Source organism: Manacus candei, unplaced genomic scaffold, assembly GCF_025592945.1.
Source record: "Manacus candei isolate 608988 ecotype Guabito, Panama unplaced genomic scaffold, ASM2559294v1 h1tg000050l, whole genome shotgun sequence".
NCBI classification, from domain to species: Eukaryota; Metazoa; Chordata; class Aves; order Passeriformes; family Pipridae; genus Manacus; species Manacus candei.
In genome coordinates this window covers 9,858,471-9,880,715 of record NW_026138098.1, presented here as the reverse complement: position 1 = coordinate 9,880,715, position 22,245 = coordinate 9,858,471, and the positions used below count along the sequence as shown (strand labels likewise).

At 40.1% G+C, this 22,245-nt stretch overlaps 1 protein-coding gene across 5 annotated transcripts in view; it reads left to right on the top strand.

The window, feature by feature from the left end:
* Window positions 1–22,245, top strand: part of ACSL5 (acyl-CoA synthetase long chain family member 5) — a 43,073-nt gene that overhangs the window by 12,036 nt on the left and 8,792 nt on the right. For 4 of the 5 annotated variants that reach the window (XM_051799873.1, XM_051799875.1, XM_051799871.1 and 1 more), the window contains 20 exons: window positions 7,785–7,970; window positions 8,512–8,620; window positions 9,263–9,327; window positions 9,406–9,507; window positions 9,836–9,935; window positions 11,157–11,335; window positions 12,013–12,045; window positions 12,246–12,297; window positions 12,838–12,911; window positions 13,358–13,435; window positions 13,642–13,776; window positions 14,234–14,368; window positions 14,443–14,538; window positions 15,077–15,149; window positions 15,925–16,013; window positions 16,098–16,214; window positions 16,655–16,798; window positions 17,716–17,817; window positions 18,184–18,255; window positions 18,696–19,528. In XM_051799873.1, coding sequence (XP_051655833.1) covers window positions 7,815–7,970; window positions 8,512–8,620; window positions 9,263–9,327; window positions 9,406–9,507; window positions 9,836–9,935; window positions 11,157–11,335; window positions 12,013–12,045; window positions 12,246–12,297; window positions 12,838–12,911; window positions 13,358–13,435; window positions 13,642–13,776; window positions 14,234–14,368; window positions 14,443–14,538; window positions 15,077–15,149; window positions 15,925–16,013; window positions 16,098–16,214; window positions 16,655–16,798; window positions 17,716–17,817; window positions 18,184–18,255; window positions 18,696–18,836 — 2,052 coding nt within the window. In that variant the 5' untranslated portion in view covers window positions 7,785–7,814 and the 3' untranslated portion in view covers window positions 18,837–19,528. Of the gene's footprint in view, window positions 1–7,784; window positions 7,971–8,511; window positions 8,621–9,262; window positions 9,328–9,405; window positions 9,508–9,835; window positions 9,936–11,156; window positions 11,336–12,012; window positions 12,046–12,245; window positions 12,298–12,837; window positions 12,912–13,357; window positions 13,436–13,641; window positions 13,777–14,233; window positions 14,369–14,442; window positions 14,539–15,076; window positions 15,150–15,924; window positions 16,014–16,097; window positions 16,215–16,654; window positions 16,799–17,715; window positions 17,818–18,183; window positions 18,256–18,695; window positions 19,529–22,245 lie in introns of those variants that run through there. The other variant, XM_051799876.1, reaches the window with a different exon arrangement.

Genomic DNA, 22,245 nt, shown 5'->3' with positions numbered 1-22,245 from the left:
TACGAGGGATGCAGGTGTATATTTTATATATAGGTACAAAGAGAAGCAAAGATTGAGATATTGATAACTGCTTTATTTTTTGCCAGAAAATTACTAACAACAAGTATATCTGTGCCTTTCAAAAATCTGGAGTTTCTTCAGATCATTTACCAAAAATGAGGAGCCTCAGCATTTGCATGTCATTTGTTATGCATCTCAGGGAAAGAGCGTCAGCTGTATTCTAATTTATGAGCATTGAACAGAACCAATTATTAGGGAGAAGCTATCCTCTCCAAGGCTTTCCTGTGTGCATCCCTTGATCCAATTTATGTTGGAGCTGTGAGGCTCACTGAGTCCAGGCAATACAGTCCAGCTTGTGGACCTCAGCATCACATACTGGGCTCCTGGCAGGCCAGGTAGGAAGGAGCTGTGGGCATGTTCTCTCACACCTGCAGCCAAAGTCAATGCACCTGAGATACATAGCATTGCTACCCAACAGCTGATCATAGCAAATTCACTACTTTTTCTCTTTCTTGTGGAAAATTAACAGTCTGAGGCCAAATACCTGAAAGGGGAAGATCCTCAGAGGGGCACACAGAAAAGGTGATAATGGGGCTGGCTGGGCTGGGTGTGCTTGGCCTTGCTTTCTTTGTCTGTAAGGGGCATTACTTTTCTCTAAGCACAAGCACACCCTGCCTGGGACTGTTAAAGCTGAAGCTCACAACTTCACTTAAATGCCACAGGAACAGGTCTGGGTAGGCAAAGCCAAAGGCAGAGGAGTTTCATGCAGATAAAGCTATTTCTTTTTCATCCTCATATAAAATGGAAAATCAGTGAATTAAGCCTCAGTTTCCCAAAAGAGTATCTACAGTGCTAAATAATGTCACAACTACATGTAAGTTAGCTTTACCTGAACAGTACAGAGTTTACAGCAGCAATAAAACATAATTGCAATTAGTAGGGACTATGTGTTTTAGCAAGCCAAGGTCCAGGACAGGTTGTATTTTGGATGCAAGTACATGCTATATTAATTCCATTCCAGCTTTATAGTTGGTCTAGCAGATTATTCTGAAATCATGCAGTGCAGAAAAACTTTCAGATGGGCAAACTGCTAAGTGGGAAAACAATTCTAAAATATAGATTAAGGCACTGAAGGACATGGGTGAAGTTACTGCCTTCCCACCCCTCCAAACCTACTGCAAAATTCCAGTTCTATTAGACAAGCATTAAAGAGAAAAAGGGAAACTGCAACAGCTATAAACTTTTAAACAAAGAAATGCAACTGTAAAACCATAAAGACAATCCCTGTCATACCAGGAAACAAAACTGAAGCTTGAAACATGATTCACTGTTACCTTGTGCAAATAATTGCACCTATGTAAGTCTATAACACAGCAGAAAGAGAGAGGTAGCTTTTTGTGGGGGGAAAAGAAAAAGGAAAAAAAACCCACAGCAACAAAAAAAGCTGATACCAAAACCAAATAAACCAAAGCCAGCAGCAGAAATCCAACCTACTAGCAAGTCCATTACAGCAGTGTATGAGAAATACTGTACTCAAAGCATTTTGTTGATATTCCAGGCTACAAAGCTCTGCTCAGCTTAATGTACATTCAGCTATAGAGAAAAAATTTCTATTGCTGAGAATACAGCTTTATACATAGAGAAAATAATAGCAAACACATTATGAATAATAAATGGTAAATATAATTTCAAAATGTTTTAGTTTACTTCTTAGTTAGATCTTCACAAACATGTAAACTTCAAGCTATTTTCATCAGCAAACCAAAAAATTCAATAAATTTATCATGTGCCTGTTCAGTTGTTGGTTTTTGGTTTTTTTTTTTTTTGATTACTTTCTTTTTTAACCACTCCAGTTCCCCACACAAGTTCCTGCTATTTAAAGCTCTCCTCCCAGCATGCTTTTCTGCTTGCTGATTTATTTAAACTGGGGAGAGGGAACTGGCTGTAGTGTTTAACAGGAGTGTTACCTAATGAATGTTGGTTTGCTACTATGCTGCTAAGGGTCCCACCCTATTTTCACAATGGTAGGTACCTTTAATCGCTGCTTCTCAACTCCGTTTTTGATCTGCAATTTTTTCTGTGTAAGTAACAAAGTTATACTTTATTTGTTTTATTGCTCATGGGCCTGCTTGTTATTACTCACATGGGCTTTACTAAAACCAACGTGCAAGCGTAGTAATTAGCTGCAGGGTTCAAGATAATGAGTTCTTAAGAGTCTACCAGGAAATCTCCGGTAATGTGCTATCAGTTAGATGTGAACCTTGGGCTGAGTGAAGTTCAGATACACGTTTGCTCTTTGTTCTCCATAATGTAAGTGCTGTAATAATATGAAGTGATAGAAGACGTTAGCATCTAGAAACTTTCAGTGCTACCTTTTCTCTGTGTGGCATCTAAGGTGCCTAATGATAATATTCTAGTTTTCTTAGGAGTTCTATGTGAATTTTCAAACCGAGCTTTAAACTTAGCTCTTTAAACCATGCTCTATCACTGCAGATAACTTCCTATTATCACAATCTTGATGATGTAAGTTTTGCAAGAAGTGAACCTGTATTATCTAACAGGATGAATAGTAACAGAACTTGCTATACTGCCTATTTTTTAAATTTTAGAAAGTTCAAATGGCTAGTTGAACATGTTTTTGAGTACGTAGGTATCTCTCTGAGTAGGTAGCTTTCAAAAAAAAAAAAACCCGATAAAAAACTATATGAAAACTTGGCTTTTCAATTCATCTGAGAAAATAACTTTTAGTAGTAAGTGATGTCATGATGTTGTTGCACTCCTGATGGAGGGACAGTAATATCCAACATACTAAAATTCCTTATTAGAAAATGACCTTTATGTTTAAGTTTACTGGAAGCCAAAGTTCAATAGGTTTCATAAGTAAGGCTTAGAAACCACAGAGCACTTCCTGTAAGTAAGTTACTGAGGCCTCATCCTTTCCCACCTCTTAGTAGAGCTTCTCAGCGAAGATCAAAGGGTGCTTGAACTGTTTGGCTGTGACTCTCATAAGAGGTACTCTGAAAGCAAAGCCTAACTGAAGCATATCTGGGGCTTAATGCAGATTACTGAGCATTTTGCTTGTGGTTTTTGCTTGGCTCTTTTCAGCAGTCACTGCTGAGCTTTTGTGCTTTAGCTTCTGTCTGGATGCTAAAAGTTAGATTTTCCTAAACCCTCCAGAACACAAGACTTCTTGCTGCAGCTGGAGGAAGATGGGATATATTGCTTCCAAGGAGTAAGAACTGGCATAGTGGCTCACATCTGCTGGATGACACCAGGCAAGAGCTGCACTGTGTAAGCAAATGGAAAGAGTGAGATACTGCTGGTCAACTAACGAATTAGTGACCCCAGCGTAGGTGGTTGTAGTCTGCTCTTCCTGCTTGGAAAGAGTCAGTGTTACCTTACTAATGCTGACAAACATGTTGTCATGATCACCTCAGAAGTTTAGACAAACTTGATACAAAGAATTCTAGATTACAAATGTAATTCTAGAAGACATTGTCCCAGGCAGTGCATGACTATTGCTTCTGAAATCGTGCAAGTATCAGAGGTTGCTTTTTTGTCTGTAAAGAACAATTGCAATGGAGATAACACTGATTTCTTTCTTCATATTTATGGGCTTGAAGGTACAAAGCTCAGTCACTTTCCAGTGGAGAGAATGTCCTCACTTGGAGAGCACAGAGAATATAATTCCTTCTAGCTTTAGATGGGGAGCTACATCAGAAATGAGAATGTGTACTTCTGAACTCAAGGCTGTAAATGATATCACTGTAATCTTTTCTGATAAAAACTAAGCCTTTGTACTCTGGAGCCTAATGCATCTTATCCCTGACCATTGATCAGGGTGGACAACCCAAGTAGATTTTCAGCTGTCCAGCATCCTATTGCACAAGAGGCTTAACAGGTGGTTCGAGACATCCTGCACATTTTGTATCTGGGAGCTGAGCCTTTCAGAACTCTGAGGATTCAAGCACTCCACTTCTGACACCTTCATGTTTAAAGGAACTGGTTCGCAGACTTGCCCTTGCAGTGGAAGCTGCTGTCTGTCAAAAAGGCTCTGGCTTTGTTTTGTGCTGCACTAAGTTGAGTTTTCACGAAGATCATACAGATCAGGTATTATCTATGCACAGGGCACTTGGATTTGTGGGTTAAACTCCGATTGTAGCTGTTTCACAGGACAGATCTAGGCTGTTCTCCTACCATGGACAGGAAACTGCCATGTTCAGACTCCTGTCCTCTCTCTGGGTCTTCTGCTTTGAGGGCAGTAGGATTAAGTGGCTTTTGGAGGATACCAGGGGTGATAAACTAGCAGTAACTTGGATTTGACAAGTAGTTGCAGTAGAAGCTCTAGGCATAAGAAACAACCGCCCTAATTCTGGGAATTCAGACAAATTTGCTGACATGTCTTGCCACACCTTGAATAAAACACCCTATGTGCCTTGATAGAAGTGACTAAAGCCCATTTGTGGAAGCATGGTTGGAAAGTAAAAGCAAAACACTATCACTATTCTATTAATAAAGTAAGGGAATTGAAAATAGTTTTTCAGATGAAAAGCATTTTTTGTGTATTGCACAAAACACAGATCTGGGTATCTGTGCTTTTTTGACATAACACTAACATCTGTGTCTTTAAAGGATGTTAGGTTTTGACTCCTGCATATGTAGTCTCATTCAGTGCTATAAGTGGGCTAATGAAGACAGTTAAAAAAAAAACCAAAAAAACAAAAAAAAAAACAAACACAAAAAACCCCAAACCAACCAAAAACTAAATCCTGGAAGCAAATGAGCACATACTACTTCCCAAGCTTTAGAGAGAAACTTGTCAACAGGTCTTTCTTTAAATTAAAAAATCATTTGGCTTATAACTGAAAATCATTTTTGACTAGCTGTAGGCTTGTCTGGTCTTTCTTTCTCCCTATGCAAGAGACTTGTGTAAACAATTCAGAACCTGAAGGCAAAAACTTTGCTGCATTTAATAATAGTCTCTTGTTGAGGTGTTCTCTCTGAACTTTGAGCTCTTTGCTCCAAGCATCATTATCCTTCAGACCTTGATGCTCAGTCTTCCTATGTGTCTTGGTACAAACTGCCTCGCATGTAAGTCAATGAGAACATGAGAATACCCCAATGGAAAAATTTACAATGACTTATCTACTGCTGCATGGAGCATTTGGGGTTACTGGGTTCTGTGATCCATACCACAAAAAGGTCAGACAAGTGTCTTCAGTGAAGTTTCTACCAAATAAGTCCATATAATAGACAGCAGGTATTTGTAACAACTGCACTGATCTGTCTGACTAGGCACTGTTAAGGCTAAGCAGCATAAATGAGTTATAGTGGAGGACTTGGTGCTACAGATATAATCCCCAGTTTTGTTTCTTACCTCTAGCATGATACTCTAAAGTCAACCAATCCTTCGTGGCTTCTAGGAAATTGTCTCAAAATTACTATTAAAATGAGCAGATGAACACACTTCAGTCATTAAAACTGGTACAGCTGTACCTGTGATCTCTGGTTACCTGTATATACCTCTATTCTCTCACTGCTAATTGAAAAATTTCATGTCCAGGGAAGAGTCATGTGAAAGGTACAGAATGCAAATTCCTTTTGACAATCTGGAGATGGGAAAAGACTGGGAAAAGGCCCAAACTGGTTGCTGCTACTCAAAACTTAGAGGAGTTTGAACATGAGTATTCTGGTATCCCTCTAAAAAGATGTGATAGTAGATCTGTCAAGGTCTATAAAAGGTCTAGAAAGCTTCCAACATACAAATGGTGCAAGTGTGATTTGCTTTGTCACTTGGATCTAGTAGTGGGCTCTGAGTTAAAGGAATAAAGCTTGGATATCCAACTCCTCATGCTGAAGAATGGAGATGCCTCTACCAAACTGCCTCAGTGCTTGTGCTATAAAAAAGTGACCTGCTCATGTTACCAAAAGAGGAAGTGGCTGACTCACACCATAAGCCAGATACAGTTTAATCACCTACAGAAAGCTGCTTGCGAACTGCTCCAGTAATGGGTTACAAGGCCAGATGAACAATTCATGATATCATGAAGAGCAGCTGATTGCCAAATTCTGTCTTCCAAACTGAGCAGTGCTAAACCTAAACTGCTAAGTAGCTTTGCCCTGAATGTAAATTTAATCAGCAGACATGCTTTTAGGGTTTTCTTTTTTCCTCCAGGCTCAATTGATAAGGCCCAAAGGAAGGGGGTGGAGATGGGTGATATGCTGTGCTACGGAAAGAATAGGTTCGTGCTCCCATAGGTTTAATATGCTCAGTGACAGGAACTGTCCATCAGTAGAGAGTCCCAAGGGCAATTTCTACCTTTCTTGCTGTAGCACAATCTTTTTGGGCTCTCAGTACATGAAGCCAAGGCCAGGAGTTTTGAAGGGCACATGGTAACCAAGGTTTAGAGTAGAAAAGAGGACTAGGGAGTTGGTACTTCTCAGATATGTAAGTGATATGCATTTGGCAGCTTGGACTTGATGACAAGCCTCTGAGGTACCATTTCTTATCCAGATGCTGAGTGCATGTCTTTTCTCACCAGAGAACACATTAGGACTGCTGATTAACACAGACATGGATAATCTAACTCTGGTCAGTCCAGGCTCAAAGCCCCAGATTCTGACTTTGGGCCCTGGCTGAACTTACTGATGGTTTGTAAAATACCTTCAACTTCTTTGGAATTATAGTTAAAGGGTAACTGGAACTCATTGCTTCAGGATGCCTGGTATTCTTCTAGTATGGGGATTTAGTTAGTTGCTAGCTGACATATTATCTACTAACTAGGTTCCTCTGATTCTGTGTGAAGGACTTTGAAAGGGTATTTACTGTTACTCATCTTGCAAAGTGTGATGTCTCCTGCATAGCTGTTCAGACACTAGCAAAGATAAGTTGGTGAGATCTGAGTTGATTCAGACAAAAAGCAGTAATGTCTCTTGGTGATTCAATCTTAAACATATCAGAACATTTTGGAGATTAAAGTATTTTTTTTCTAAGGGAGAAAGCTCAGGTAGATGTTTCTTTGTCTCTTATAAGGAAGTTTATGTTCTCAGGTTTTGCTTCCCTGCCCTTTCAAGAAGACACTCTGGAGGATGCAAGCAGTAGTACTGTTTCTGTATTTCCCAGCTAGACTTCCAGTGCACACAATGACTTCCAAGTCATCATTTTCTAGTGGAAAGAAGCTTTCACAGTTTTGACATGTATTGTATCTCATGCTGAACATGCTGTCACTATGTGAAATACTTGTCTATAATGAACCCTGCTTTCCAGTAAGAGCAGCTGACAATGAAGATACTTCTTGTCCTGCAGATTTATATATGTAGGTGTGACAGACATGTAATTTAGCAATACGGTTACTATTTCAGCAAAACTCCTTTCTGTTGGAGAATTATAATATTGGGGAGTTTTCTTACTTCCACGGTGCACATCATTGAACTTTTGGCCTTTTTTGGTTATACTTATTTGGGAAATGATATACTGGTTTTCCCCAGGCAGATTTTTTTACTCTTGAATAGAAGTAATCTGTTCCTTGTGTGACTTCATTGGACTTCAGTTTTTTTGTGGAGGTGGATGCAGCATAGATTAAGATTTATGGGGACAGGTGACTTGGGATCTCTTAAGAGGCTTAAAACGTTGCATAAGCATGCTTCATAATTGTACCAGGACTCTTCGGGGGCAAACTGCTGAAATGATTTGCAGTATTGCTTAACAAGCTACTTAAGTAACCATGGCTCATGAGTAGTTAGAGCTTCTAACTCAAGTCTACTAAATCTCCTGTTTATTTCAGGTTCAACTCTGGCTCCATTGATCCAGCACAATGATCTGGATACTTCAAGTGTTATTCTCACCGCTCCCAACACCAGCATTGATTACTCTTATTGTATTTGGATCTGTCATCTTCCTGTGGGTAGTAAGCAGGCCAAAACCTGTTTTGCCTCCTGTTGACTTGAACAAGCAGTCAGTAGGAATTGAGGTAATACTTTCTTTGCTTGTAGGCATGGTCTAATTTGGAGCTTAATCTGAATACTGATCCGTTCTGCCTGTGGGTGCCAGTGGAAACTCTCCTGTCTGACATACACAGCCTTCTCTCTCAGGTGTACAACTGAGCAGTATGGTGGGAAGAATGGAAGCCTTAAGATGCTAAGAGTGAGAAACAGCAGCTCCTGCCAATAGGTTTAGATAGGCTTTTTACCAGATAGCCTTGGCTGTCGCTGACTTATTCCTGTATTTTAAATGCACTGCATCAGCTTAGAAGCTGGTGCTATACTTCTTGTAACTAGACAAGTGGTAGCACTCAGTCCTAGTCAATAATAACCTGTAATCAAATGTTAATGTAGGCCATCTAGAAAATTCCTCTGCATACGACTGAGTAGATCAAAATCAGGAAGGAAAAAGACTTCCCTAACAATGCAATGCTATTGAAATGGTTTAAAGGGCATTGTTCAGACAATGGCTGAGGAATGAATGACATTTCATTTGTTCTGCACTTTTTCATGACCATGGTCTGTTCCTAGGGAGGAGCCAGAAGAAGTGCACTCTTGACAGATAATAACCTGCTTTCTTATTACTTTGAAGATGGTAAAACCTTGTATGAAGCTTTACAGAGAGGACTATATGTTTCCGGTAAGCTTTGTATCTCCTAGTTAGTACTTGTCTATCACAAGTAAATAAGTTTTTTCCTTGTGTCTTGGCTGTGGTAAAATTCAGACTAGCAAAAGCTTTTCTAGCCTTCTGTGGGGTGGAGAGACAAGCGACCATGTCTCTCCTTGCCCCAATTTAGCTGTAGTCTTAGTTGGCAGATTGGGTGGGAATAAACATCAGAAGCTTAAGGTGGTACAGTGCAGTCAAGAGTTAGCAGATAATAAACATCAGAGGAATTGTGGGGGGGAACACCTCTGCTTTATCTTACCATGTGGGTTTTACTTTAAAATTACTACCTGTTTACGACAGATATGAATTTGTGCACATGTCACTATGCATGGAAATATGTGATAGCTTGCAAGCTATTTCAATCTCATGTGGGTTCTGAAATAAGAAAATATCACCAGATCTTGGAAGTATTGCTTGTAAGGATAAAGCCAGCAGTCTTACAATCTTGGTTTGGGCAGAGTGTTTAACTATGGACATTTAACTATTGTCCTTCTACGTTCTGTGCAGTTAGCTGGATGACTGATGGAAAATATTTCCCACTTAAAGTATTGTATTGAAGTGTTATGCACCTTCAGTACTGAGCTTTGAAATTGCTTTTCTGAACTCTTCCATTAGGAAATGGTAACTGTCTAGGCTACAGAAAACCCAAGCAACCTTATCAGTGGCTGACATACAAACAGGTGAGTATAGTAAATGACAGATGACTTAATTTGAGACACTGTCTTGTAACACTAAAGTGGGGAAAAACTATCTTACAGGTTTTAGACAGAACTCAATACTTGGGATCAGGGCTTCTGCAAAAAGGATGCCAACCATCAACAAGCCAGTTTATTGGTATTTTTGCTCAGAATAGGCCAGAGGTAAGCAACAAATAGTATATTCTTTCCAACAACATTCTGACACCTTGGGGTGAGAGGGTGGTATTTAAATAGCTTGAGGCCACATGAGGAACAATCACAACTCTTTTTCCTTCCTGGTTCCCTTTTTACTGACTGAGCACATACCACTCCAAGCATGTAATACAATGATCTTGAACTCTCACTACTCTGATTCTCATGGATGTGCTCCTCACATAACTCCCCCCACTACTGAGTGCATGGGGGATGCAGTCAAGATGTATGAAATCTGTAGGCAATCCTGTCTTGAGAGTTGCTAGTTTTCCTTAGCTGTGCTGTTTTCTCTCTTCAGTGGACCATTTCAGAGTATGCCTGCTACACCTACTCAATGGTTGCTGTTCCACTCTATGACACCCTGGGGGCAGAGGCCATTGTATATATTGTTAACAGAGGTAAATATTGACTTCCACTCTTTCATAATGACTTTTCTAAGAAACTTTGTTTTGAGAGGGCTAAGTTCAAGGGAATTTGATGTGAAAATCAGAGTAGTTTTAGCCTTACTGTTCTTATACTTTTATAGACACTTATTTTCTTAAATGAAACTGCTTTACAGGGCACATGGTTTAATGCCTAGAAGAGTCCAGTGGGATTCTTATGTTTCCTAGTGTCTTGATTGCAAGTCCACGGAAGGACCTGCTAGATTCTGTGGACCATTCTGCAATCAGAGTGCTCAACTGTTTGCTATCTGAGGTTTTGAAATCTTGAAATCCCACACTGCCAAACAATCAGGCAATGCAGACAGACTTGCATGCAAATTAAGACTAGATGTGTGTCTCTGATTTAAAGTTATAGGATGAAAAGAGTGGAGGAGGGAAGGGTAAAGATATGCCTAAATCTGTTTAATCTATCTGGTTAGTGCCTGTTGTTCTACAGAAGCAACAACTAACATGCCATCATGGAAGAAACTGGTAAGGAAGCTTAAATAAATCTTCAGACTTTCTTCCCCCAGTCTTTTGGGAGACATAGGGGAAATAATGTGCACTACTGTCACAGTAATCTGGGATCCAACCCATAAACAGGACTTACCAAATAAAATCCCTTCAACAGTTACGCTGGTGAACCTTGCAAACAGGTCTTGCCTTGGGACTACACAGCTGTGACTTACTAGTCTAATGGGGAACCAGCATGTTCAGGCAAATCCAATTCCTCTGCCAATTTAAAGGAAATTCTTTTGTAATTGTGTAAAACTCACTTGCACACGTGGGGAAGCTGAGGTATTAACTCCAGAATTTAGCAGCCTCTTTCAACGAGGCCTAAATTTCTTTGGATTTAAGGAAGATGGCTAAACCTAAACAATCAGTGAGGACAATTCTGAACTCTTATGGTAATACAAAAAATTTAAATGCCTGTGTTGACTGAGAGTGAAGATATTTCTCTTCAGTCCCTCAGCATTTGCCCTCACTTTGAGCAAACTTAAGATTCTACCAATACAATCAGTTGATGATGGTAGGAGGAACCTTCTTAGCACTGTAAGCCAACCACTCAATCCATAGGAACAAATGCAAATGGCTTTAGAACAAACCAATGCTGTGTTCTAAACATATGTGCTTCTGAGCTGTCACTGGTCTAATGTCTTCTAAATGGACTTCTGAAATGTAATTTCTTTTCTGTAGCTGACATAAGTGTAGTGATCTGTGACACGCCACAGAAGGCACAGGTCTTGCTTGAGAACTGCGAGCAAAAAAAGACCCCATGTCTGAAGATAATTGTTCTCATGGATCTCTTTGATAAAGAGCTCAAGGACAGAGGAGATAAAGTGGGACTTGAAATTCTGTCATTGCAGGAGGTTGAGGTAGGTAACTAAAGGCTTCTGCTTCATCTTACCAAGGAATACCTTGCCAGATTGACATCTTGACCTTCTGTGGCAACAATGACACTTTAATGTAAGCATTATCTGGTTGTCACTCCTGTAGCTTGGATCTTGATGAGCAGTCATTTTGAAACTTGATATATTTAGCCAAATGGCCTTGAAGAGTTCAAACCATTGACTAAAGTTGTGTTCATGTGTTGTGGACACTCAGCATGCATGAAACTGAAGACTTGCTTAGCTTAATTCATGGTACAGTTGTAACAGGATTTATCAGGGTTCTAAGCTGGCAGTTGAGCCTAATTGAAACTGTAAATTCAAATTAGTGGCTGCTTAGACATCCCAATACTAGGCTTAATCTGGCATACATGTAAAAGATAAGACATATGGCCTGTGTCAAATAAAATTAAATATGTACACTTAGGACTTCCAAATTCTTTAATTAGTTCCGATCACTTTCCGCACACTCAAATTTGTGCTTTCCACAACTGCAGTAGTCAGTTTTTCAGAGTTGTGTGTATTGAATTCAGGAAGACATCTCTCCTTGAATGAGACAGAGCATCAAGAGGCAAAGTAAAAACAAGTGTTGTATTTGAAATAGAATTATCTATTCATCTATTGTTGTTGCACATCTGCTAAGCTGTGTTTTTTCTCTAACACAGGAGCTGGGAAAAAACAACATCAGACAACCAGTTGTAAGTATCTCTATGGCACAGTTATAAACTTTGAAAAGTAGTCTCTGAAAAGACCTCCTGCCATGTTAGTAGAGGAGACTGGCAGGATTTTTTTCTTTTATGAACCAGAATTCCTGGTTAATCACAGTTTAGGAATTTTATGTAAATACTGATAAGCACTATAATCCTAACACTGACCTTATGTGGCTTTTTCTCTTCAGCCTCCTAAGCCTGATGATCTTGCTGTTGTGTGTTTTACAAGTGGAACCACAGGTAAGAGAATATATGGTGATGCTTCCCCACTGGACCAGCCTACCCCTGCAGCTTCCCAGCACAAAAATAGGAAATCCTAAGAATATAAAACGATACATTAGAGCAGTGTCAAACGACTATTGCAGTTTTACTTGGGACCCTGTCACTACAAGTAAACTAAGACAAAGCTTCTTAGAACTGGGGGCAAGAATAGCCAAATTCATGTTGTCTTCCCCTATGAAAAATACAGTCCTAATGTTCAAGAGATCGGTTGTTTACCTGTGTGTGTATTTTGATCCACGGAAGCTAAAAAAAATAAATCTTGTTTCAGCATCCTCTATGCTACTCCCAATTAGTCTGCTGTTTCAGTAGCCATTTCCTTTATGTAACATCTGTAGCTGTTCAAGTGTTCAAGATGAGGCATATTTGTGAACTCTTAAGACAATGCATGCTGTGACTGAGCCTAGTACCAAAATACTTCAGACTGAGCCAAACAAAAAATGGAAAACTGACAGCAGAAGCAGTTAGAGCTACAGCTGACTTTGCTTGATGTCTCCAAAGGTGACCCCAAAGGAGCCATGCTGACACACCGAAATGTTGTTTCAAATGCTGCTTCCTTCCTTAGGTGCACAGAGGTAAGCTACTTCTAATGGTGATCATCAGGGTATGTCCCTCAGTCACACAAACAGCTTTAATGTGGGCACTTTCCGTAAATTATTCGCTCCCAGAAACTGATGCTTTCCTAAGTGCCCATATTTCAATGGGACAATAGTATTGAAAGAACCTTAGTTTAACCTTGAACAAGAACTTCTGTGTAGAAGTTATTCTAGAGTGAGTCAGTCCTAAATGCCAAGAGTACTAAACAACACTATTACAAGTCTTGCCAAAAGATAAAACTAATTTTGATCTAGTGTGAGAGCTGCAAATCTTGAACACGTGATGGATGAGCATGAGTTGCTTCAGTCATTTGAAGTGTATTTCAAAGTAGTCAAATTGATCCAAACTTTATCCACTTTCTACTTAAGAGTAACTCAGGCAGGTATAGGGAATGCTAACCTACTTCTGTTTCTTTCCCCTCTAGGGCACAATTGAGTGTACAAGTTCAGATATTGCCATTTCCTATCTTCCCTTGGCTCACATGTTTGAGAGAGTTGTACAGGTATGTACAGATATATACATCTGAGCTTCTATGAATCAAATTATAGTTAAAGATATGATAGCAATCTATATGTCCTCAAAACCTATTCACAGAATAACTTTCCTACAAGTGGGCACTGAAAATCTTGCTGCTTATCATAGACAAATAACTATGGCTAATGAAGCTAGGAATTACCCTTGACTGAGCTTAGTCTGGTCAATCTTTAGGCCGTGATGTACAGCTGTGGAGCAAAAGTAGGCTTCTTCCAAGGAGACATCAAGCTGCTAACAGATGACATGAAAACCTTGAAGCCAACGGTGTTTCCAGTTGTACCAAGACTGCTGAATAGAGTATACGACAAGGTATGTGAGCAATTTTAGCTAAATCATCTTCGTGTTCATATATCCTAGTGAGCATATTGATTGTGTCATAACGTCACCACTAGTTAATTACTTCTTGGCAGGAAGAATTCTCTAAAATCTTCTCTGAGGACATGGAAAGAGTCCTGGGACCTGGAGTATAAGAACAGTGTATCCAGTCATAACTGGGCTAAGTTTGTTGCTGTTCAGAGACAAAAAGTCTGTTTACTTTTGGAATGCAAATGAAGCAGCTAGAAGGATCCCTGTTACTCAAAGCTGTGGCTGCAGTGTGTCAGCAGTAACATGAATAAGTATTGTCTCTGAGTTCATCTCTTAGACATGGCAGCAGTGAAGATAGACCTTAGAACAGTAAAGTGAGATGTGGTGCCTCTTAACAAAGCAAGAATGGGAGGTACAGATGTGAGTTAAACCCAAGAATCACTGATACTTTTCCCTGCAGATCCAGAGTGGTGCAAACAGCCCAGTGAAACGTTGCCTGCTAAACGTGGCTGCGACTATGAAGATGGCTGAATTAAAACAGGGCATCATTCGAAATGACAGCATTTGGGATAAGCTAATCTTCAAAAAAGTTCAGGTAAATTATTCCAAGCGTAAATAAACTGAGCAGTGTAATACTGGAGGATCTGACGGCTTGTATTTCCCTTGTAGGAGACCATGGGAGGAAGAGTGCGTATAATGGTCACAGGCGCAGCCCCCATATCTCCCTCTGTCCTGGCATTTCTGAGAGCAGCATTAGGCTGTCAGGTAAGTTGAGTTTTCTCTTAAAGTAAGACTTGTTTGATTATGCCCAAATAAGTGCCCAGAGATACAGCTGTGCTCCAGCCCAACTTGTTCCTGGGGAGGTTGCTGTCAGTCTTGGGTACTGATTGACAGGCTGCTTCACTGAAGTTTAGTGTAACAGGAAAAAAATTCTGCAGAGCTGACTTCAAACTACACTACCAAAACACTGTGCTGTGGGCTGTGGGAAGAGAAATAGAGCAGCAGAAGTAGGAACATGCAGCCCTCAAAGTCAGGCAGGTACCTCTGAGCTTTGAGGCTTATTCTGACAGTCGATGAGCTCCCAGTGTAACACATTTGAGAACAGAAAATGAGGTGACCAAAGCAACGTTTGGATAGGTGAACTTAAACACCTGGTTACACCAGTTAGATTAAGATACTTTAAAGGCTAAGGTTGTATTGGCTTCCTTCCTAAGAAGAAGATTTGAGCATGGGCATAGTTGAAATAGAGCTCTTTCACACCAAGGACTTGATGTTCAAGGAATATTCATCCTTTCTCACACAGATCTTTGAAGCTTATGGCCAGACTGAATGCTCAGCTGGATGCACTTTCTCAATGCCTGGAGACTGGACAACAGGTAAGGCAGCTAGGACTTGGACAGTCTCCCAGAGCTGTCAACAGAAAGGGGTGCTGAAGCCTAGATGCATTACTGGTTTTAGTTTAATTAAAATTAAATCATGAGTACATAACTTCAAAGTGACTCTTGGTAGCAACAATCACCTGTGTGCTTAATAGGTACCAAAATTCTCGACTCAAGTAGATGAGGATCCCTTGTGTAAAGTAACATAGATCAGATTAGACCCTGTCCCAGCATACAGGAAAGGATTATACAGAGCTGAGCAAACTGAACAGGGACTTCACAAATGGCTTTAAGGAACTAGCTTTATCTCCAAAATTGCATGTTTTACTCAAATAATTATATCTAAAATATTAGACATGATACTTGACTATTTTCCTGAAGGACTACCTGACTGTGAAGATTTAGCTTTTATCTTGGCAAGACTATTTTTAATATATTCTAAATTCAAGCTCAAGTCATCATCTTTGGGCCCACATAACTGCAGAGCATAATGAGAATTAAATGGAAATGAATACCAGGGTCTATGAGGGATTCCTGTGGTGGCAAATGTGGTTTGGGGTTGGTCTGGTTGATTACACCAATAATGCTCTAAGCATTGAGACTTAGCTGTTACTTGTCCTGCATTAACTGTCTGAAAACGGTATTTAAATAACTTTTGTGAACATTTGATGTCAGACTCCTTTAAACAATACTGGTTCTTGCTAAAGCAGTGAACAAAGCCATTAAATATCTAGTATTGCTGCAGTCTTTTTTTTTTTTTCCCTCCTCTTAGGCCATGTTGGAACCCCTCTGGCTTGTAATATTGTAAAACTAGATGATGTGGAAGAAATGAGCTACTTCTCTTCTAACAATGAAGGCGAGGTAGGCACCATCTCCTGTGCATGTCAGGAAATACCGAAACATAAGACTTGGTGACTAACAATGTTCTGTGCTTACTTACTACAGGTCTGCATTAAAGGACCAAATGTGTTCAAGGGTTATCTGAAAGACCCTGAGAAGACAGCAGAAGCACTTGACAAAGATGGCTGGCTCCACACTGGAGACATAGGGAAGTGGTTGCCAGTGAGTAATTGTTTAATACAAACCGTCCCTTGGATGTGAATCCCTGTTAGTTTACAGTAATCTCAAAACATGGCATTCTAGGATAAAAGCCTTTATACAGTAGTTTATCATTCATCAAGTAACTCCAGGCAAAGTTCCAAAGACCAATTAGGTTACAAGATCTCAAATAACACCTGTTAGGCCCATAGTTAAGACTATTCTTCACTGCAGAAGTGACGTAACGAGGTGTCTTGGTTTCTGTCAAAGGAGAAAAAAGGAGCTGTCTAATCATGTCCTGAGCTAACTGGAGAAATTAGACAAAGTGCCCATTCTCTCAATAGAACGCAAAGACCAGTAGTAGACTAGCATGTGCCTTTCATAAAACAAAGCAAAGCCTGTTTATCTTGTTATATAAGCAAGACAGAGACTTGCAACTAATGACCTCCACTTTTAACTTCTAGAATGGAACGCTGAAGATCATTGACAGGAAGAAGAATATATTTAAACTTGCACAAGGAGAATACATTGCTCCAGAGAAGATAGAAAATGTCTATATTGGAAGTGGTCCTGTAGCCCAGGTCTTTGTACATGGGGAAAGCCTGAGGGTAAGTGATGTTATGCATGAGCATCCTGCAAAATTCCTCCCACAATGTGTTCTGGATGATCAGGGCACAAATATAAGCATGTACAAGAGTTCTTAAACAAGATCTGTTCCCAGGAGTACCGTGTTTATAGGAATATGCTTTCAGACCTATAGACTTCCCAACTGACAACTGGCATCAAGTTGCATGCTATGTAAAGGCTAATTACATACTTGTATGAGATTAGCATGTTAGGTCAGTTCTGTACAGTTTAGAATCATAGAATAATCCCCTCTGCAATGAGCAGGGACATATTCAACTAGATCACAGTGCTCAGAACCCCAGCCAGCCTGACCTTGAATGTTTCCAGGGATGGGGCATTAGTCATCTCCCTGGGCAACCTGTGCCATTGTTTCATGACCTTAATTGTAAAAAATTCCTTACATCTAGTCTAATTTTACTGTCTTACATTTTAAAATCATTATCTCTTGTCCTATTGCAACAGGCCCTACTAAAAATTTGTTGCCATCTTTCTTACAAGCCCCCTTTTAGTACTGAGAGGCTGCAATAAGGTCTTCATGGAGCCTTCTCTTCTCCAGGCTGAACAACCCCAACTCTCACAGCCCTTCTCCATAGCAGAAGTGTTTCTCCATTCCTTTGCCACAGAGGTGCCACCAATGGTAGCAGAGGCCAGTCTTAAATTTATAAACTAGCCAAAAGTAATTGCTGGAGCATTCAGCATGTGACAAACACCACTAGTACTTCAATTATTGCTGTCTCATCTCTCAGTGACTTGAAAGTCCTTGGAGCTACCTTTGAAACTCTGAAAATGGATGGGGATGTAAATGTGACTTGTTATAGAAACACTGTTCACAATCAAGTTCACAAAGACATTTAATATGCCTTATCTTGCTCTCAGCATGACTTCCACTTGTTTTCAGTCTTTTCTAGTAGGTATAGTGGTTCCTGATCCAGAGACGCTTCCAGAATTTGCAGCAAAACTGGGAGTAAAAGGTTCCTACGAAGACCTCTGCAAAAATCCTGTGAGTGGCTTTGTTTTTAGTAGGTTAGAGACAGAATTTAATTCTGAAATCCAATCTTGTGTTGCTCTGACTTTGTTCTATCCACCTTTTTTTGTAAATTAAACTGCTTTAATGCTGGGTGAGTCATATGAGCAGTCTTACAGTGAAAACTGGAACTGAGTATAGGTATCTCTTGATGTTTCAAGGGCTATTGCTGCTTCTTTTACAATGAGAAGATAGACATGATCTTGCAGTGGCCTTAATATGGGATGAATGTTGGAATATGTATTCTTGCCAGTTCTCCCTGACTGGGCAATGGTTATGGTCTTGAGTTGCAATTACAAAATGGCAGCTTTATCCAGTCTGCTTCTGCTCTTTTTCTTCCAGGCAGTGAAGAAAGCTATTTTAGAAGATATGATCAAACTGGGGAGACAGGCTGGCCTTAAATCCTTTGAACAAGTGAGTCCTTTCAAATCCTGCTTGTCACAAGCACCTGTATGGCTAATACAATGGCTGGGAAGTCCTAATTCCTGATACTGACTGTGCCAGGATGGGACCTAAGGCCACTGCTCCCAACAGCTGACTGAAGCAGTCAGTGAAATGTTGACTGGCTGCAGGTCTCTTGGCTAATGCTCCTCTCTTGACCAAGAGACCAGTGGCTGTACAGGGCAACAGTAGCAATTTGCCATGAGATGGAGGTTCACAACAGGCTGCAGGGGCTGTTCTGTAGTTTCACCCTCTTGCTGTGTCAGCCAAAAGCAGTTTGACTTCCATCAAAAACCAGTTTATTTACTGGATCTCTGGGACTCGAATTCTTGCACTGAGCTCAAGGAAGCTGGAAAGAACTGTTGTCTTCTAATTATGTGAGTGTCATGTGCTAAATAATTTTCCTTTAATAGGTTAAAGATCTGTACATTCACACAGAGATGTTCACTGTAGAAAATGGACTCTTGACACCAACAATGAAGGCAAAGCGACCAGAGCTTGTTAAAGTCTTCCAGGAGCAGATTGAGGCCCTCTATGCATCTGCACAGGAATAAGTGGCCAGTTTAATTTAAACTGCATGGAGTATCCAAATAAATCTGTGACACTACATGACCTGTGGAGGGGAGCATGGAGAACTCAAATTTATTTGTTTCTGGTTTTCTGGAAAAATGACTTTTGGATGAAGATGCATATAGCATAACTGACAACTGGCAGTGTCACATCCTGCAGGACTAAGAACTGGCTGTCTAGGCAAAGCCAGAACTTTAATCTTCCTTGGACTGCGACTGAAGTACAAAAACATGCAAGAGCCTCAGACTTTAAAAGACAGCTGTATGCACTTCTGATTGTCAAAAGCAAATCTTGTTTTCCTGCTCAAACTATGAACTCCATTGTGACCTGTTGTGGATTGATCTGCAATCAGACTGAACACGGTATGAATTGAAGATAACATCTGTTCAACAAATACAGAAGTGAATTTCCTGTTCCTAGCCCTGGACCACATGGTACAGGTTGCTTCTAATGAAAATAAGTAATTTGGCATCAACTGGTTTACAAAGGACATGTGGCTACAGCAAACATAGTTTATACTCTATTATGGGAGGCACTGGATCAGTTTTTGCACGTTTTCAAATGAAATGGCAGTGTTAAAGATTTTTCACTTTTGAATTTGAGCCTAGGAAAACTTTTGCTGTCAATCCTAAGGATATAGGTTGACAATAAATTGTAACTGCACAATCAAACTAAAGCCTGTGTGAATGACTTGTTTGTCTGCAGCAACCAGATTGTCATCAAGGTTTACTGCTGCCTGGTTCTGTATGGCTGCAGCTGGAACACAACTGCTGCAGAATGCTAACTTGTTCCCTATGCTGCCACTGGTCAGCCACAGTTCAAACCATGAGGAAATAAGGTAGTGTAGTCCAGATGTTGCTCCTCTACTCAATTTTCTTTTCCTTGTAGTAAGGGAATATATGCCAAAGTCTCCAAGTTCATTGTTTCTGCTGAGCCTATCAGGTAAAATAAGGTGTCAAATATTTTCTTGGGCTAAAGCTGCTGATTCAGAGAATGAATTAGGCAAGATGAATACTTTATCTTATGTCTTCAATCAATCTATGCTGTCTCTGCTGAGAGTTCCTCCCTGTGCCTGCAGTAGTTTGCTGTATCAGTTCAAAAGGCAATGCAGTGCTAACAAGGTTGCAATATGGGGAAGGTGTACAGGTACCTTTCCTATGCCAGTTCTCCTTGTCTGGGAACAAGAATTGTCCTCTCTATCTTGTTCAAATAGCTAGTGGCTGTTCCTCTCTGTATTTAATGTTCTACATCAGATATACCAAAATGAAAACAAGTAGACTTCTTGGTCAGGAAAGACCTACCCTTGCTGTGAGACATCTCTAGCTTTGCCTAATAAAAACAACTCACTCAATTCTGTTTCTAGTCTGGGCCCAAGACCCTGACCTTTTCAGGTAACTCTTGTGTCACTTATTGTGCTTGTCACAAACGTGAGGCTATAAAGGCTTCTAAGACTCTGAAAGTGTATGTAACTATGTTGCTTATCTTTCCTATGCTTCTTCAAAGCAATGTGACATAAGACTTACTGATGACTTAATCTTTCTCCCCATGTGCCACTGGGGAGAACATAAAACAACTCGAGGGAAGAAGAAATGTATACAGAAACTGGTTTTGGACACAGAAATGAGCAAGTCAGTTGGGGACAGTAAATTTAGTGCAACTGAATGTGTGTAAACTGATAAGGCTGAATCCTGTGATGCCACCTGGTGCAGTGCCCAGAAAGTACTTCTGTTGATACAATAAACAGTGACATTTCCCTGTAGAGATCTGCTTGGATGTTGAAGCTCAGCATTCTGTAGTGGGTCCTGCAACCAGCAGTTGTCAGATACCCATCACAATGCTTCATTCAACCCAAAGAGATCTCTTTATTTGTGAGCTAAGTAGAGAAGGCCTCCTTTTCTGTGTCACAGCTCAGAAAGCAGCAACTTTGTACAGCTCACTTTCTAATACAGTAGAGCTGCATTCTCTTTTGGAAAAGGAAATGCCTCAATCTCTTGGTTTGCTCCTAATTACAATCAAGCCTCTTCTCACAGTGTAAGCTACAGTGCTTTACATTTTTCATGTTTGTGGCATCTGCTGATAGCTGTTACAAAGAGATGGAATTCAATAGGTAATGGCACTGCCTGAACAATAAAACTTATATAGCAATTGAAGTGTAAATTGGTCTGAAACTAGGCTCTTGGGTGCCACTTCTGCCATATGAACTGCTTCCACAACATCAGTCTGAAGTGGAAACGAGTACCTTAGCTATGTTTGCATTGAAAAGGTGCAAAAATTACTTCAGGCTATTGTTTGAGCACTAGGGAAAGCTACAGCAGCCTTGAAGCACTGTTGTACCCAGGGAAAAAGGATCTGAGGTAAGGATGGCTACAGGTACAATGAACTTCAACCCTCTGCAACTTTTTTCCCATGATACAAAGATTGGCACTAAAATAACATCCAGTCTTCTCAACTTTCTTTTAAAAGCTCTCATTATGAACTGATCCAAGTGGTCTGCAGTATAGCTGTGTATACATGCTGAATAATGAGATACCACAACTAAGACATGATTCACATAAGGCAGATATTTAATGTGAACATTGATAATAAAGCCTCCTATTACTTAACAAAGTGGAAACAACTCCTGTGTACTGCATCAGGAATTAGACTGTCTGATTTTGGCTTCCAAATCATGTCAGAATTGTATAGCAAAATAAAATTTGTTGTTTTTTCCTTCCACCTCTATGAAAAACCCACTGTGCCTCCAACTTGTGAATTCCTTGTTAGTCTTTACTGTTCCTGATCCAGACAGGAAGTGTTCAAATACTGACTTGTAATTCATAATTTGGCTTTAATGAGGTTTTTACTTCAATCCATACTATCAAGATAGCTCTAGAATAATTTTCTAATGCCATAGGCAAATCACTTGTAAAAGCTAAGTAGCCTGCAAATCACTGGCATCTTAGCATGGGAAGTTCTATTTTTTTTTTCCTCATGGTCATTACTTGGCATCTGAAAAGATGTGTGAGAGATGCTTAAACTCTAGCACTAGATTGTATTTGCTCAACTCTTAAGAGACCTGGATTAAAGTTTTTCATCATTTATTTCTTTTAATGTTGGCAATCACCTCAAAGTTACATGCATAAGAATGCCAAGGCTAGTCTTTTGCACAGTCGGTCATGTATGGTAACCTAGGCCCTTCCTCACTAAGAACTGTGGTACTTGGCACACTCAGAGGTGTCATAAAGGACTATCTCTTCAGACCAGAGGCAAAAGCAGGGGCAGAAAACAAAATTTTCATTATTTGGCGGTTGAACAGGCTGCCTGAAATGTACATTTAATTCAAGCTCGAGAGGTCCTGAGCTGCCAGCTTTCTCAGCTGGAAGAGAAGGTTGTTTTTGTAATATTTGGTTGTAG